The sequence below is a fragment of the Hyphopichia burtonii genome (genome assembly GCF_001661395.1).
Source record: "Hyphopichia burtonii NRRL Y-1933 unplaced genomic scaffold HYPBUscaffold_2, whole genome shotgun sequence".
Classification (NCBI taxonomy): Eukaryota; Fungi; Ascomycota; class Pichiomycetes; order Serinales; family Debaryomycetaceae; genus Hyphopichia; species Hyphopichia burtonii.
In genome coordinates, this window is record NW_017963729.1 from 1,871,757 (window position 1) to 1,886,160 (window position 14,404).

At 35.0% G+C, this 14,404-nt stretch overlaps 7 protein-coding genes across 7 annotated transcripts; 3 read left to right on the top strand and 4 right to left on the bottom strand.

Moving 5' to 3' along the window:
• Positions 1–622: 622 nt before the first annotated feature.
• On the bottom strand, positions 623–3,016 carry HOS3 (histone deacetylase; the record flags this gene model as incomplete). The annotated part of the gene is made up of 1 exon (XM_020220072.1): positions 623–3,016. One exon carries the CDS (start codon positions 3,014–3,016, stop codon positions 623–625), a length of 2,394 nt encoding a protein of 797 aa, XP_020078256.1.
• A 900-nt stretch (positions 3,017–3,916) lies between these two features.
• LAB5 (putative lipoate synthase) lies at positions 3,917–5,140 on the bottom strand (the record flags this gene model as incomplete). The annotated part of the gene is made up of 1 exon (XM_020218337.1): positions 3,917–5,140. One exon carries the CDS (start codon positions 5,138–5,140, stop codon positions 3,917–3,919), a length of 1,224 nt encoding a protein of 407 aa, XP_020078257.1.
• Positions 5,141–5,321: 181 nt separating this feature from the next.
• On the bottom strand, positions 5,322–8,290 carry HYPBUDRAFT_239197 (uncharacterized protein). The gene has a single exon (XM_020223241.1). It carries the CDS (start codon positions 8,156–8,158, stop codon positions 5,504–5,506), a length of 2,655 nt encoding a protein of 884 aa, XP_020078258.1. The 5' UTR covers positions 8,159–8,290; the 3' UTR covers positions 5,322–5,503.
• Positions 8,291–8,723: 433 nt separating this feature from the next.
• On the bottom strand, positions 8,724–9,912 carry PGA54 (Pga54p). The gene has a single exon (XM_020220965.1). The coding sequence runs from the start codon at positions 9,733–9,735 to the stop codon at positions 8,950–8,952; it is 786 nt and encodes a 261-aa protein (XP_020078259.1). The 5' UTR covers positions 9,736–9,912; the 3' UTR covers positions 8,724–8,949.
• A 1,054-nt stretch (positions 9,913–10,966) lies between these two features.
• Positions 10,967–11,245, top strand: MRPL33 (mitochondrial 54S ribosomal protein uL30m; the record flags this gene model as incomplete). Its single annotated transcript, XM_020218328.1, has 1 exon — positions 10,967–11,245. One exon carries the CDS (start codon positions 10,967–10,969, stop codon positions 11,243–11,245), a length of 279 nt encoding a protein of 92 aa, XP_020078260.1.
• Positions 11,246–11,558: 313 nt separating this feature from the next.
• On the top strand, positions 11,559–11,723 carry HYPBUDRAFT_92331 (uncharacterized protein; the record flags this gene model as incomplete). The annotated part of the gene is made up of 1 exon (XM_020223894.1): positions 11,559–11,723. A coding segment is annotated over one exon (165 nt), but the record flags the coding sequence as incomplete, so codon positions are not given.
• Positions 11,724–13,020: 1,297 nt separating this feature from the next.
• Positions 13,021–14,004, top strand: HYPBUDRAFT_156169 (uncharacterized protein; the record flags this gene model as incomplete). The annotated part of the gene is made up of 1 exon (XM_020222177.1): positions 13,021–14,004. One exon carries the CDS (start codon positions 13,021–13,023, stop codon positions 14,002–14,004), a length of 984 nt encoding a protein of 327 aa, XP_020078262.1.
• Between the last annotated feature and the right edge of the window lie 400 nt (positions 14,005–14,404).

The following is a 14,404-nucleotide window of genomic DNA, read 5'->3' on the forward strand; positions in this document are numbered from 1 at the left end:
CTGATCAATGGATCAATGTGTTTTGATTTTGATTGTTCGTATTGTGTCTAATACACTAGCCGATGAAAAGAAGAGTTGAAACCAGATGTTAATTTTGTCTGGTATTCTGTATGAGTTTTGGTTGTTTTTTTCTTTTTTTCCAGGCTTTTGCCAATTTTTGTACACCAACAAAAACGCGTTCAGCATAAATCTAAGCTTGTTTGGACTGGCTGGTCAGATCGGTGAAGATGTGAAGAAACTCAAACACCGAGCTTGAAGAACAGGGGCAGAACAGGCCCATGCTTAGAGCAATTGCATGGCAAAGCGCAGGCCGTGTGTGGTGATGTAACTGTAGTTAGCGAGTCGTCAGTAATTCTCTGATCTCAACACAACCGGAGACAATACCTGGTGAGACAAACAAACAGGATTGTTATATATCTAGAGGTAGCTTAGAAATAGAAAGCTTATTGTGCGATTAAGGGGAGCGTATCGGAGTGTGAAACAGCGCTAGATCTTTAGGGCTGGTCTACGTCTTAGAACATGGCAATTGGATGCAATATATTCTATTTACAAAAAGAGTTGCAAAATATGATTTTCATCAACACGGACAACAGCCACTAATTAGAAAAGATACAGGGTAGTTTTATTTATACTTGACATCGGGAATTGGCTGCAGTATGGCCTCCCTCAAGGCCTGCTTGCGATTCGACGATGTAGAATTGCTTGTCAATTGTGATTTGGAATTATCTGTTGGGGCTTCATCATTGTTGTTCAATTTCTTATAATAAGACCTGGTATGACGCATGATTCTTCTATTATCATCAGGGTCCTTTTTCAAAGGACTATGAGAGTATTCCACGATATTACCTTCACTATCCATGATTTCTTTAATGATTTTATGGCTCACTATATTGCCGTCGATTAGTTCGGGTGATACTGATCTTGTCTTTTTCAGCAAGGTCGTTGGCTCGGGTTCTTGGTAATGATAGATGTAATTGGCTGGTAAGATAGCATTAGGCATCATGGATCTACCTAGTTTAATTACTTCATTAGCCCAAACTGTCACGTCACTTCTAGGGTTTTTGTAAGGAGTCCAAGTTCTTTTGCAACCTTTGACTAATTCTTTCATTACTTGTTCGTGGCCCCAAGTAGGATTCCATAACACATCATCGACACCCTCATCGTGAGAGTCATCACTGCCATAAGAATTCCTGGAAGGAGAAGTTAAAGAATTTGCAGTCGAGGTTAATCCAATCAAATGGGAAAATATCCCACTAGTTAATGCTCCATCGGAGTAACCTCCCTCCAAAAAGGATATCACTTTCCCACTGGTGTGAATATTTGCTAATTTGACAACATCTTTAGAGAACGTTGCGTAGAATGATGTTGGAACATTGATTCCGTGCCTCTGCATTTGAGGATTTTCATACTCTGATGCATCAAACCCAGCACTGACCACAATTAAGGGCTTGAAAGGAAGAGGTGGTTGTGGCTTTTTAACTGGTTGGTTGTATAAATGAGGTTTCAATAAATATTTATTGTATTTTGCCAAGTCGTTTAAATATCCATGGTATTCCAAATCGTATTCCTTTTTAGCATTATTTAAAAATTGATTGGCACGATTCAAAATTGAAACATATTTAGTTTTGTAATGTTTATAAAATTCATCTTCAGTTTTCCAACCTTGTAAATGGACATTCCAAATATTTAAATCATGATCCATTATACATGTAGATGCATTCTTGATATTTTCTTTAGTTGCATATCCCAATTCCGTTGGATACGATTTAATATCATGTAACGAGAAATATCCAACTTTTGGATAAGTAGCGAATCTTTTACCGTAATCATCACGGGGATTTTTTTGTTTAACTTCATCACTTTCATCAGAATCTTCTTTACCATAATCACCCGTGAAACCGGCTCTTTCCCAACAAATGTCTTGAGATCCATCACCATGATGCAAATCGATATCAAGTATGGCACAATGTGAAATATGATAGTTTTCAAATGCATATTCGATACCAATTTGTACATTATTTAAAAGACAAAATCCACTAGGTAAACAGGCATGAGAATGATGGCCCGGTGGTCTAATTACTACAAATGCTAGGTTGTGGTTATCTGATTCAACTTCTTGACCATATAGCGAGTCAACAGCCGTTTCAACTGTTCCTATAACACCTTCAATTGCGTTCAACGTCTTTGGGGTCAAATAGATGTCACCAACATTCCAATCATTTGGTACTTCTAGATCATCATTTTGTAACTTTTCATGAGAATCAATACAAAGTTCAAATAATTTTTTGGGCCAATTCTTACCATGAATTTTACGAACATGACTTGAAAAAATGGATCCTTTTTTAGTTGAATTTATCAATTTATAATAGAATGGGAACATGGTTATAGCGGCGGATACTCCAATACATGAAGCCAATAATCTTTGCGGCCTTTCAAAAATGGTGGATAAGTAAGATTTGGTAACCCATTTACGTCCAAAAGCATGCTCGGCGGAATATGGAGATAATATAACTAATGTCTTTAAAGATTCATGTATAAATCGGGGAGATTCTCTTTGAATATGGGGATTAGAATTTAAAAATTCAGCAAACGATTTGGTGAATCTGGTTAATGAATGGTCAATTAATGGAGAAGGAGATAATATTTTCTCGTATTGAGAGTCAACGAATGGACTTGGAGAACGTGATTTGGAGTTGGAAGGATTTCTAGTATTTTCAACTTCCTTTTTAACTGCTAGCTTGGGTTCAAGTTTATACCTATTTTTGGTTTTAAATTTAGGTATCTGTTCCAGAAGTTGTTCTTCTTCTTCTAATTCAGCAATGTCAACTATAGATTGGTCCCTAGTATAGTTTATGACTGAGTTGTTCCCAACCAAAACCGTATGGTCTAGTGATAAGTCATGATTCTCAGCAACTTCATTAGATGATGGTTTTATGCTCAAAGTAGTTTCAAACTGAGAAATAAGCGATTCCTCACTGTCGTTATCTTTGGAAAGAGTCTCCTTTAAGTTAGACATTTAGAATTATAAGGATACTCTGTAGTTTTACTGTCCAAATTGACTAAATTAAAAAGACTTCCCCGGATGAAAAATTTCGAATCACCTACCCGAATTTATAAACGATTTTTTGCAGAAGTAACCAACAAGAAGAAATACAGCAGTAGAACCACAAAGGAAACGATACACTTTGACAAACTATACCCTTTGACCTTTTGAATGTTAGATAAAGTTATGTTTCAGTGAATTTGTCAAATATTTCGAAACAAAATGATGATCATGTCAAATGTATGGGTTGCTCGATTTGGCACTCAACTAAACAAATGAAATCTCAGTACTTTTCTGTGCTAACAGAATTGCAGTTGTTTTTGTTTTGCAACAAAAATTACAACGCGGTCACGCTGGTTTAACCCATTAACTAGCGTGCCTTTGAAGACGATATAGACTTTAAAGAAGTAGGCAGGAGCAAATGAACAACTGGGACGTATAGGCATATAAATAGCTGAAGGAGGTTGAGCGACTGCTAAAAACATCGAACTTCTCGTTTATAGGTTGCTAGTTGCGATGCTTATCGAGGGTGCAACGAATATTTTACTGACTTACAATAGTATTGTACCCCAATTCAAAGAAAGATGCATTAGATAATATAAAATGGAACAAATATACGGATTGACGAAGTGAAGAAAAGGGAAAATTGATTCTTAAAAAAAAAAAAAAAAAAAAAAAAAAAAAGAGATCATTTCACGACCAACGTTTTGAAAAATTCAGAGTCAATGAGTCTTGTAATGTTAATATCGAGTATTTCATTGGACTAAAAGATTTTGGGAAAAAAAAAAAAAAAAAAAAAAAGGATTATATTCGTTAAACATAATAAATAAATACAATTGCATTGATGCAGTTAGATTAAGAGTAGGTAGAGGCTTAAACTTCGGGTTGCGATTTTGATAATAGTTTAGGATCGATATCAGATTTCAATCTTGGGGTTTCCCCAACGTTATGCTTTCTTTTTCTAATAACGTTTTCAATGAAGGCCTCACCAGCCTTGTATGAAGATCTGACCAAGGGACCACTAGCAACGTATAAGAATCCCATGGATAATGCGGTATCTCTCCAGTAATCGAATTTTTCCGGTTTAACATAGTCAACAACCTTCATATGTCTTTTGGTTGGTCTCATATATTGACCAAAAGTAACCACGTCACAGCCAATGGATCTTAAGTCTGTTAAAGTTTGCATGATTTGTTCATCTGTTTCACCCAATCCCAACATCATTGAAGTTTTAGTAACCAAAGAGGGTCTAACTTGTTTGGCACGTTCCAAAATCGAAAGAGATTGTCTATAAGTAGCACGACGATCTCTAACGTGAGGAGTCAAAGCTTCGACAGTTTCCATATTGTGAGCATAAACATCTAAACCTGATTTAGCTAAGATTTCAGCCATTTCTAAATCACCTCTGAAATCACCTCCCAAAACTTCAACTAAAATTTGAGGGGCCTTTTCTTTAATCTTTCTGACAGTTTCAGCCAAGTGATTAGCACCACCGTCAACCAAATCATCTCTATCAACAGTGGTCAAAACAACATAACCTAACCCCCATCTGCTAATAGCTTCAGCAGTATTTTCCGGTTCATTTGGATCAAGAGCTGCAGGTTTTCTATTTGTTTTAACACTACAGAAACGACAACCTCTGGTACAGGTATCACCCATCAACATAATAGTGGCAGTGGCTTCCGATTTTTCACCACCCCAACATTCACCAATATTAGGGCATTTGGCTTCTTCACAAACAGTGGCTAATTTTAATTCTCGAACATCTTTTTTCAAACTATGAAATGATTTACCTTTGGGAATTGGCACTTTTAACCATTTAGGTAATCTTTGTTCTCCTTCTCTGGCAGCTTCTAATGGATCGATAACCATATCTTGTGCCTTCCCACTGATAAAGTCATCGAAAGATGGTCCTTTATTTAATGAATCAGAGAAGACGGTTTTGGTACGTCTTTTAGTTTTTGGTTTTGCTTCAACCTTTCCTGATCCCTTTCCATCATTAAAAGGATCTGCTGTAGCTAAAGTACGTTGCAATTGGGTTTGAATGGGCTTTAGGTATTGAATGCTTCTGGGCAGTATGGTCTTTAATGAAATCATAATATTCTATAAAAAGATAAGTAACTGTTTAATCACGATCTAATGGTACAACCTATAAAAAATAAATCTATAATGAAAGAAAAGTATTAAGCATCGTTTGATTTTTTTTAAAAACTTCTTTTCTCCTTTAAAGTCGGACAGTAAAAGGCCATTAGTGTGAGAAAACCGTAATAAGATTTGCCGTGTTAGAGTGTGGTTAGTTTTTTTCCGGGATGAGACCCAGGGTAAGTGCGTGGGTACGGGAGTTTTGTGCGCCGAGTCAGAGACAGCCCCGGGTCCGGGAAGCGGGAGGCGGGAGGAGTCAAAGCAGGAGTCAGATACCGAGTCACTTGGTGCCGATCTATACATTCATCTATACATTATTTATACAAACTTTTTTCTAGTTGGACCACCACTGGTCTTCTTTGGAGTTAGATGTCTCCTTGAGATTGGCCTTTGCTGAGTTCTCGAACTAGCGGGGGTGGTAGAATTAGATACACCATTTGGTAAAGAAGCCATTTCCAATTTTTCGTTTTGTTCTTCAATTATTTTAAGTAATTGTTCTTTTTCGAATTCAGAATTTTCAAATTTCTTTAGTAAGCTTTCATTTTCAGATTTTTTCTTCCAAATCTCTTCGTTTAAGGTTTTCATTGATTTTTTATGTCTGTCGTGAATTTCGTTAACCTTAGTTTCATGTTTTTTAGCGTATAATCTGTATAAATTATCACTTGCCTTTTGCATTTCATCACTTAAATTTTGTTGATGTTCTAATTTAATTTTTTCAATTAATGATAAGTACTCCTCTTTCGAAAGAGATTCTTTTGATGGACTTATAGATGGTGATCTATTAGATAACTCGTTTAATTGTTGTACTAATTCATCAATTTTTTTAGTATCTGCAATGATTAAATCATCTTTTTCTTCAATTGTTTTGATTAGTTTGGATATTTTTGATTGAGAATCAGTTAATTGAGTAACTAAATCTCCCTTTTCCACCATTTTACTATTAAGTTGTTCATTTAATTCACCATTACGTTCATTAGAATCATTGAGGGCATTAGTTAATTGTTTGATTTTATCTTCATTTTGTTTTTGTAAGTTATTCAAGTTAACTAATTCATCATTAGTTGATCCGTATTCATTTTCTAACTTATTTAAATCATTTTGATAAATTTCAACTTCTTTCACTAAATCATCATATTTTGTTTTATTATTCAAATTTTCATTATTTAAATTATTAATTTGATCCTGTTGAAATTTTAAGTTATTATTAGCAGTTAACAATTTTTCATTGATTTCATCTTTTTCTTGCTCTAAATCTTGAATTAAATTTTTGGAATTTAATAATTCAGTATTAAATTTTCCATTCTCGGTTAACAATTGTTCCTTTTCTTTCAATAATTTTTCAACTTTAGTGTTATAGTCTAAATTGGCTTCGGTTAAAATATTTATTTCTTTATCTTTCGCTAATATTTCTTCCTGTTGACTTTTCAATTTGAATTCATGACCTTTATTATTAAATTCAAATTCATCAATTCGATTCTGTAATGTACGATTTTCACTTGTCAAATTTTCATACGATTGATTTTTTTCTTCAATTGATTTATTCAATTCTTCAATCTTTAATTGATCATTTTTAATTAAAGTTTCTAATTTAATTATTGAGTTTTCCTTCACTTTGATCTTTTTAATTAATGATGCCAACTCATGCTCATTTTGTCTTAATTGAATGGTTAACGATTCTTCATTTGCAATAGATTTTTTATTCTTTTGTTTCAATTCTTTGATTTCTCTGTCAAATTTTAAAAATTGACTATTTGTTGAGAATAAATCAGTTGATAAACTCATCAATTGTTCATCTTTTTCACGAATGGAATTACTTAATTCTTCCACCTCTTGTTCATGATCAGCTTGAAGTTTATTAATATATGAAATTGAAAAATATGGTTTGGAATTTGGTGACGTCAAAAAATTAACTGTTGGTTCATTCTCGATATCATCATCTGATTCATCACCAGGTAATTTGGAAGTTTCTCGTTCATGATCTTTTAAAGGGCTTGATACTTCTTCAACTAAATTAATTTCTTTATTAGTTTTGTATTGCTTGTTTTCATCATTTGTATAAACTTCGTTAATTCTTATTTGTTGGTTAGTTTGCGGACTTTGTGCAAATGGCTCCGTGTAACGTTGAGGAGTAATGTGATCTTCTTCAGATTCCTTAACATTTTCAGTGATTTCTTGTTTCTTAGAAGGCATCATTGTTTGTGATATATCGTCGCTACGTTCAGCGTAGTCTAAGTCATCGTCACTTTCATCTTGAATATTACTTTTGGAACGATTTGAACTTAATTGTCCAACTAAATCATGTTTGGCAAAAAATGTATCATTTGAATTTCTCTTATTATCAGAGGTTGTATTTGCATTGGTTGATAGTTTAGAGATTTTATTTATATGTTCATCAGTGTCTTGGTCTCTATTGGGAGATGAGTTCAACTTTTCATTTTCTTTATCACTATTATCAAGTTGCTGATGTAGTTGATGTTGTTTAAATTTCCTTTTTTGAGGTGGACGCGTAGGGCTTGAATAATCATCAAAAGATTGATTTATCGGATCCAAATTAACAGAATTTAGAGTACGACCAGTTGAATTTAAGGTTAAAGCAGCTCTTTTCCTTTGAGAATCAATTAATTGTTGAATCTTGCTTAAACGAGGGGATAAATAGTTAATATGATTTACGGTATTAGCATGGTTTATATTCGAACTTTTCTGATTGACTGGAGTAATTGCAGGCATATGATGGATTGTATTACGACGATTCTCTTGTTTTGATGTCAATCCATGAGGATGTTTATTCAATTTGATTGGACTAGTGTTATTATCATCATCTTCAATAATTTGATTACGAAGTTTTGAAGGAGGAGTAGGTTTGGAATTCAATGGAGGGGTTGACTTCTTCTCATAAGGGTTCAATTGGGATAGTTTAATGGGTGATAGCTTATCCTCTATATGGGAGGTATCGTATTTAAGTGGTGAACTCATGGGCGGCTAGAATAACCACTAGTAGGTAATCGAGAGAGTATAGAACGAAGTTATGGGGTATGCTGGTCTTCGCTGGAACAAGAAACTTACCCAAAGTATTTGTTGTGCTTCTGCTCCGGTTTTCGATACTGGACCTGGTGTTAGTGGTGTTGTTATTGCTGTCGTTGTTGTTGTTGTTTTTCTAAGCTTTCGATTTGATTCGAGTCAGGTAGTGCGCGATGCTGCTTTTATTCTGCTTTCTTTCTTTGTCTTTAGATATTTATTTATATTGCAACGCGTACGAAGATTAAACACGCTTGATCGTGTTGCTTAAACGAATTCAAAATAAGGGCCCCTTCAAAAGATTGTTTTGATTGCAAAATGGTACATGCGATCGAAGCTACAAGTAAACAGTAGAAAAATTGAATAAATTTGAACAAGAAAATCAAAAGGACACCATAAAAGAAAGGGTATGAAAGTAGAGTATGAAAGTAGAGGATGAAAGTAGAGGATGAAAGTAGAGGATGAAAGTAGAGAAGTCGACTTCTTCTCATACTATTACGAAAACATTAGACAATTAGACAGACGTATATGTAAAAATGTATTTCAGTAGTATGAGATACAAGGACGTTAAATAGAGAAAAGAGTAAGACAAGCTTCGTGTATATAAATAGAGATGAAAAAAAAGGGTATGAAAACAAGATAGAGAAGAGAACTGGAATGTCGTTAAAAAGAGAATCAGAAACTAGAATACAGTAAAAAAAAGAATCAACGAACAAACATAATCGTAGAAGGAGTCAGAATTAACTTATTTAAAAGTTAAAAAGAAGACCTCTTCTGGCTCTAGCGAGGGTGTTACCAGATGAGTAGAAAGTACCATTGGTAGTAGAGTTAAAGCCAGAAGAAGGAGCAGCACTTGAAGAAGCGGCAATGGCGGAAGAAGAGGCAACAAATTTTTCAGCTAAATTAGCAGAAGCACTTGCAGCAGTGGCTGAAGGAGTAGCAGTAACGGTGACGGTGACTGGATCTTGAGAAGCAGTAACGGTGACGGTAACTGGAGAACATTCAGCTTTACCTTGGCTATCAGAATCACCAGTTTCAGAGCTACCAGTTTCGGTGGTGGTGACAGCTTCAACCGATTGAGAACCGTTAGCTTCAGAAATAGTAACGTATTTAGTAATGGTTGAAGTTGAAGTAGTATCAATTTCAGAAGAAGCTGCAGTTTGAGAAGCAAGGGCAGCCTTGGTAGTTTTAGTATTTGTTGGTTTTAAAGAAGTTGAACCATCACTTAAAGTAAGGGTTTGGTATTCAGTAATGGTAGAAGTAGTATCATCAGAAGAAGCAGCAGCGACTTTAGCGTTAGCAACCGCACTTGAAGAAGCAGCTGGAACGGTTAAAGTAGTTGAAGCTAAAGTAACGGTGATGAATTTTTGTTGAGTAATGGTGGAAGTACCATCTGGGCCAGAAGAAGTGGAAACTTGATAAGAATCAGCTGGATCAGAAGAAGCAGCATAAACTTGAGCTGAGTATCCAGAACTTTGAGAAGATTCTAAAGCATCAACTGAAGAATTATCAAATCTTTTAAAAGGAACGGCCATGACTGAAACAGCCATCAATAATAATTTGGAATAACGCATAACGAAGGACTTCTTTGAAATTTTTATCAAAAATTAACAGTGGTAGAGATGTTATAATAAATGAATGGACGCGATTAGTAAACGCAGAAAAGTACCTTTAACACTGTTTTAAAAAGAACGATATAAAAGATCAAAAGATATTTAACGAAAGAAAAAAACCAAAAATATGTAATCAGAGAAAAGAATCAACTTAAGGAAAGCTCAACCTATTTAAAAGAAATTATAAGCCTAGCGGGATTTTAATAAAAATTGAAATTGTGTTTTTAAATAGAAACTCAAGTTGAATAACTGAAAATTTGGAAAATTCAAAACAATTCCCGGTTTCAAATCCATACAAATCATTCACTTAGTATCTGATTTAGTATCATTCCTCGAGAATCATAACTAAAAACGTTAGAGTGCATCAATTCTTAAGCATAAATCAGGGGGTGTTTATCTTACTTTTTTTTTTTGTTTTTTTTGCAACTCATTCTTGTCAAATACAAACAAACATTCCTCGAGGCACCTCAACTTATTAACACTAGAACATGGATGTTTGCTACGCAAAGTCCCGGTGCTTAGCTTGGGGCACTGGGCCCTTGGGTCACCGTGTTTTATTCTTCGACTTATTGTAACGTCAGTAAGCCCTGTCTTTTGGCAAAGGAGCCTTTCCACTGATGCATTGTTTTTGTTTTGGTTATCAATGTAATGGTGTTTTGGAATTTCGCGTTGCTTCTGTCAAAAGCATACAACACCCGTACATCACATAAACTCTAACCTTACTTCGAGTAGTTGACTTGACCACCAGCAAATATAGGAGATAGCTGTCCGCAGAGGGTTAAACCTATTTTGGAAAACATTATTCGGCCTGGCATAAGGTTGGTGGTCATCAATTGTGTTAGCAATTGTTTCAGAAATTGTATCACCTGGGATCGAGCATGAGGTGGTAAACTGCGGGAGAAGACCTGACTGCGAATTGGCAGCTTTTTACGTCACCGTGGAATCAGGTCCTGGTGCACGGGTGGGGCAGCTGGTGGATGGGTTTTATAAATGTCGCGCGCGCCCGTGCCCTCGCACGATGTCGCGGTTGGTGATTTCCAAAATTTTTTTTTCTTTTCCGGTTCGTCGGCGACATTTTTCTTTCCTCACCCCAAAAAAATTTTCAGTACGATTCCTGGCGGTGATAACTACTCTTCCAATACATAAAGGGACCATGTCACAGTTTTACAGAATCACCCAACTTAGATCAACCATTGGGATGCCACCTCAGGTGCGCAAGAACATCCAGGCATTAGGATTGAGAAAAAGAAACCAGGTCATATATCATAAAGTATCTCCAAGCATAGCACATACCTTAGCCAAAGTGAAGGAACTTGTCAAGATAGATTTGGTTAATGAATATAAAACTGCCACTCAGATCAACCAAGAGAGAAAATTCAAACCAGGCTTTCAAATCGAAAAAGGCAGCTTTTTAAAATCCTCTTATGAATAATTCAATTCAACGATTCCTGTAAATATTTTGTACTTTAGTTCATGCATTAATATACCTTTCAAAAATTAACTTCTTATTTATCGTGAAGTAGACGTAGGCTTGGTAATTCAAGTGTATCACATCCTCTATCCAAACAGGTAGCTTTAACAATATCTGAAGGCTGATTGGATTTGGTGGTTTTCCGGTGGGTCGTGTACTCCTACCAAGTTGAAAAATAACCTTACAATGAGTTGATACTAAAAAAAAAAATCACCTATTTATCTTCTTTATCTTTATAAGATCTTTTTAAAGGGTTCTTCTTTCTATATCCATAATGTTCCATGCTTTAAGGTCCACTCAAAGAAATAAGTTAACCAGCTCTATATTCAGCTCCACTTTTGCTTTATGTTTTGCATTGGTTGGTGCCAATTCACTTTTACCGTGTCCAATGGATGCTGTTCATAGTAATGACTCAGTGCCAAATGAAAGATTACTAAAAGCTCAGCAGTTGAAACAACAACAGGCTGATAGTCAAAGCTGATTTTATTTGCATTATTTCAAAATACATATTCTACTGCTTTTTTATTCATTATAAATTTTACTTTGGGATCAAATTATTCATTTCTACTCAGGCAACCTTGCTATATCGTTTATCCATTACTTTACTATGGTCTATCCATTCATCACATATTTATGAAAGGAAAAACTTTCATTTTTCATGTACATATGTCCTAATGCCGTTTTCACTTTTTTTTTATGCCGTTGGCCTTTCCAGACAAATAAAAAAGTGAAAATATTGTTTTCAGTAAGGTCCGTCTTACTGGTGTATACTAATCATATATTCATATTTACGCTATTCAATCTAATATACCATGATACTCTTATCCAGTAATATCGTTGGCTTTATTAACTTGTAATGCTCGATGAGAAAAAAAAACCTCATCCAATTAAATTGTTTATTTTGCAAACCCCGGGTAAAAGACGGACTGGACACGACCCCATAGCTGCAAATACTCCCTTTTAGAAAATCGATGGGCTATAAACTAGGGTTTGTACAGTATGAATAGTCCAAGCACAATCTTGTAGTATTGATGTGGTCTTGGTGTAAGATGTTAAAGATATTTGGCTAATTTTTCTCATTATTTCGACAAAAGTGTGCTTATAATTCGTCAAAATAATTCAGTGCATTAATACGGATTTCACTTTGAACCCTAGCTATGGCCATTGTGACTGAGCACATTTAACCCTTGTCAATTGTGTTCAAAATAGTACAAAGCAAGCGAAGTATGAATAACTCCCATCAGCAATTCCTCTACTAATGAGGTTGATTAAAGTGTTCTCCGCCAGAACCAATACTAAAACAGCCAATGGCATTGAAATACAACAGCACGCAACAGACCCTTCATTTTCATATGGAATACATACGATGGGGTCTACGCCTTGTTCGTTGCTCAATTGTTTGACTCCAATTCTACGTTAATGGAAATGCAACAATACCAAAACTAATTGGTGCGAAAAAACACTAAAGAACAGAACTCGATCTCTGGTTGCCTTTTTCAGACCATCAATAAATAAACATCATAAACTAATTAGAATAGGGCAATACATACACAATAAATCATCAATTCTCATCGTATCTTGGTCGGATCATATATATTGGAATCAAGGTCCCCTAAATTTAACCGTCTTTTATGCTTAAGTCTTTTTTTGTTTAGTTTTTAGTCTTTTTTTGCTTCAGTTTTTCTTTTGGCAGCTTTTTCTTAAACCCTTGATAATTGACTGCTGAATTGATAACCATGCCACAATCATCAAAGGTCCATAGAGACGTTAACTTGGGCTACGATTACCCTAGCTCATTGAACTTGCCCACTGCTTCTCCAAGTGTTATACCCAGAGATGCGCTCTTGGCTAAAAACCTCAAATTAGAAGATTGTCCAGCTCAAACAAAACCTATTAGTTCTAATATTCCAATACTGAAGACATTCAGCCATGGTCCGCTGCTTAGCAAAGGCAAGAACCCCATGAGTGAGATAGTAAGCCAATCCCAGAATAAAATAGAAGAATACGTTATCGATTTACCATATTCAAAAACCAAAAAATCTTCAAACTCATCCTCCGTTAAAAGGACTCCGGTTAAAAAATCATCCAAACTTCAGGAATCTGCAACAAAAGGTATTAAGAGGACTAGAAATAACAATGAAGATGAATTCCCCAACCGTCAAGAGGCTTCCCAATACCCAAGCAGTACTCCATCTAATAATAAAACTCCTATTCCCAATAAAACTATTTTTTTCTCTCCTTCAGTATCAGCCAAAAAAAATCTGTCTTCATCCAATGTATTGCAATCAACACCAAAATCAGTCTTAAATGATCATTCACTGAGTAACAAGAAACCCCGTGGTGGCTTAAATAAACAAAAGTTTATGAAACTAACGAAGGATGAAGACCAAAATGATAAAGAAAATAATGTCGAGCATGAAGATAACCTTGCTTGTCATGTTGATACTATCATGAGAATGGCAGTAGACTCTACAATGTTGGGCTCGTCCTATAACGGTAGTTTTTCGTCTACTTTTTCTAATGTAGGTGATGATTCTATTTTAGGTCATCGTAAGAAGTACCCAGACATATTAGCTGATAACACTGCCAATGACGATGCTGATAAAAGCGTTTTAGAAACAATTAAAAAGAAATGGAATAACAACTTATTGGTAAAACTGAAAGCTACCAAAATCGATATTAATGATGATGACTTGAAAAATGCTGTGAATGATATTTGATGATTTTAGATTCATCTCTTTTTATGATTTTATGTGGTTTTGTCTTTTCCTGTTTATATTTTCTTTGGTTTCAGGTGTTGTCTGGGTTTTGGTATTTGTGGGTCATTTGGTAATTAATCTATCTGGTATATATTAAGCTATTTAAAAATAATGTACAAGTCTAAATGGATAAAACGTATTTCAAATTATAAGCATCAATGATATCATGTTTATGATTATACTCCCTTTTCGCAAGCGAAGAACCATCATCTATTATCTCAATCGGTTCTTTTGTATTAAATGTATATTCATTTGGGAACTTTTTGTTCCCTGCGTCTATCGAACTGGGATTCAAATTTTCTTCATGGACTTTTTGAAGAAACTCCTTCAATGATTCAAACCTTGGTGATTGGACTCCCAT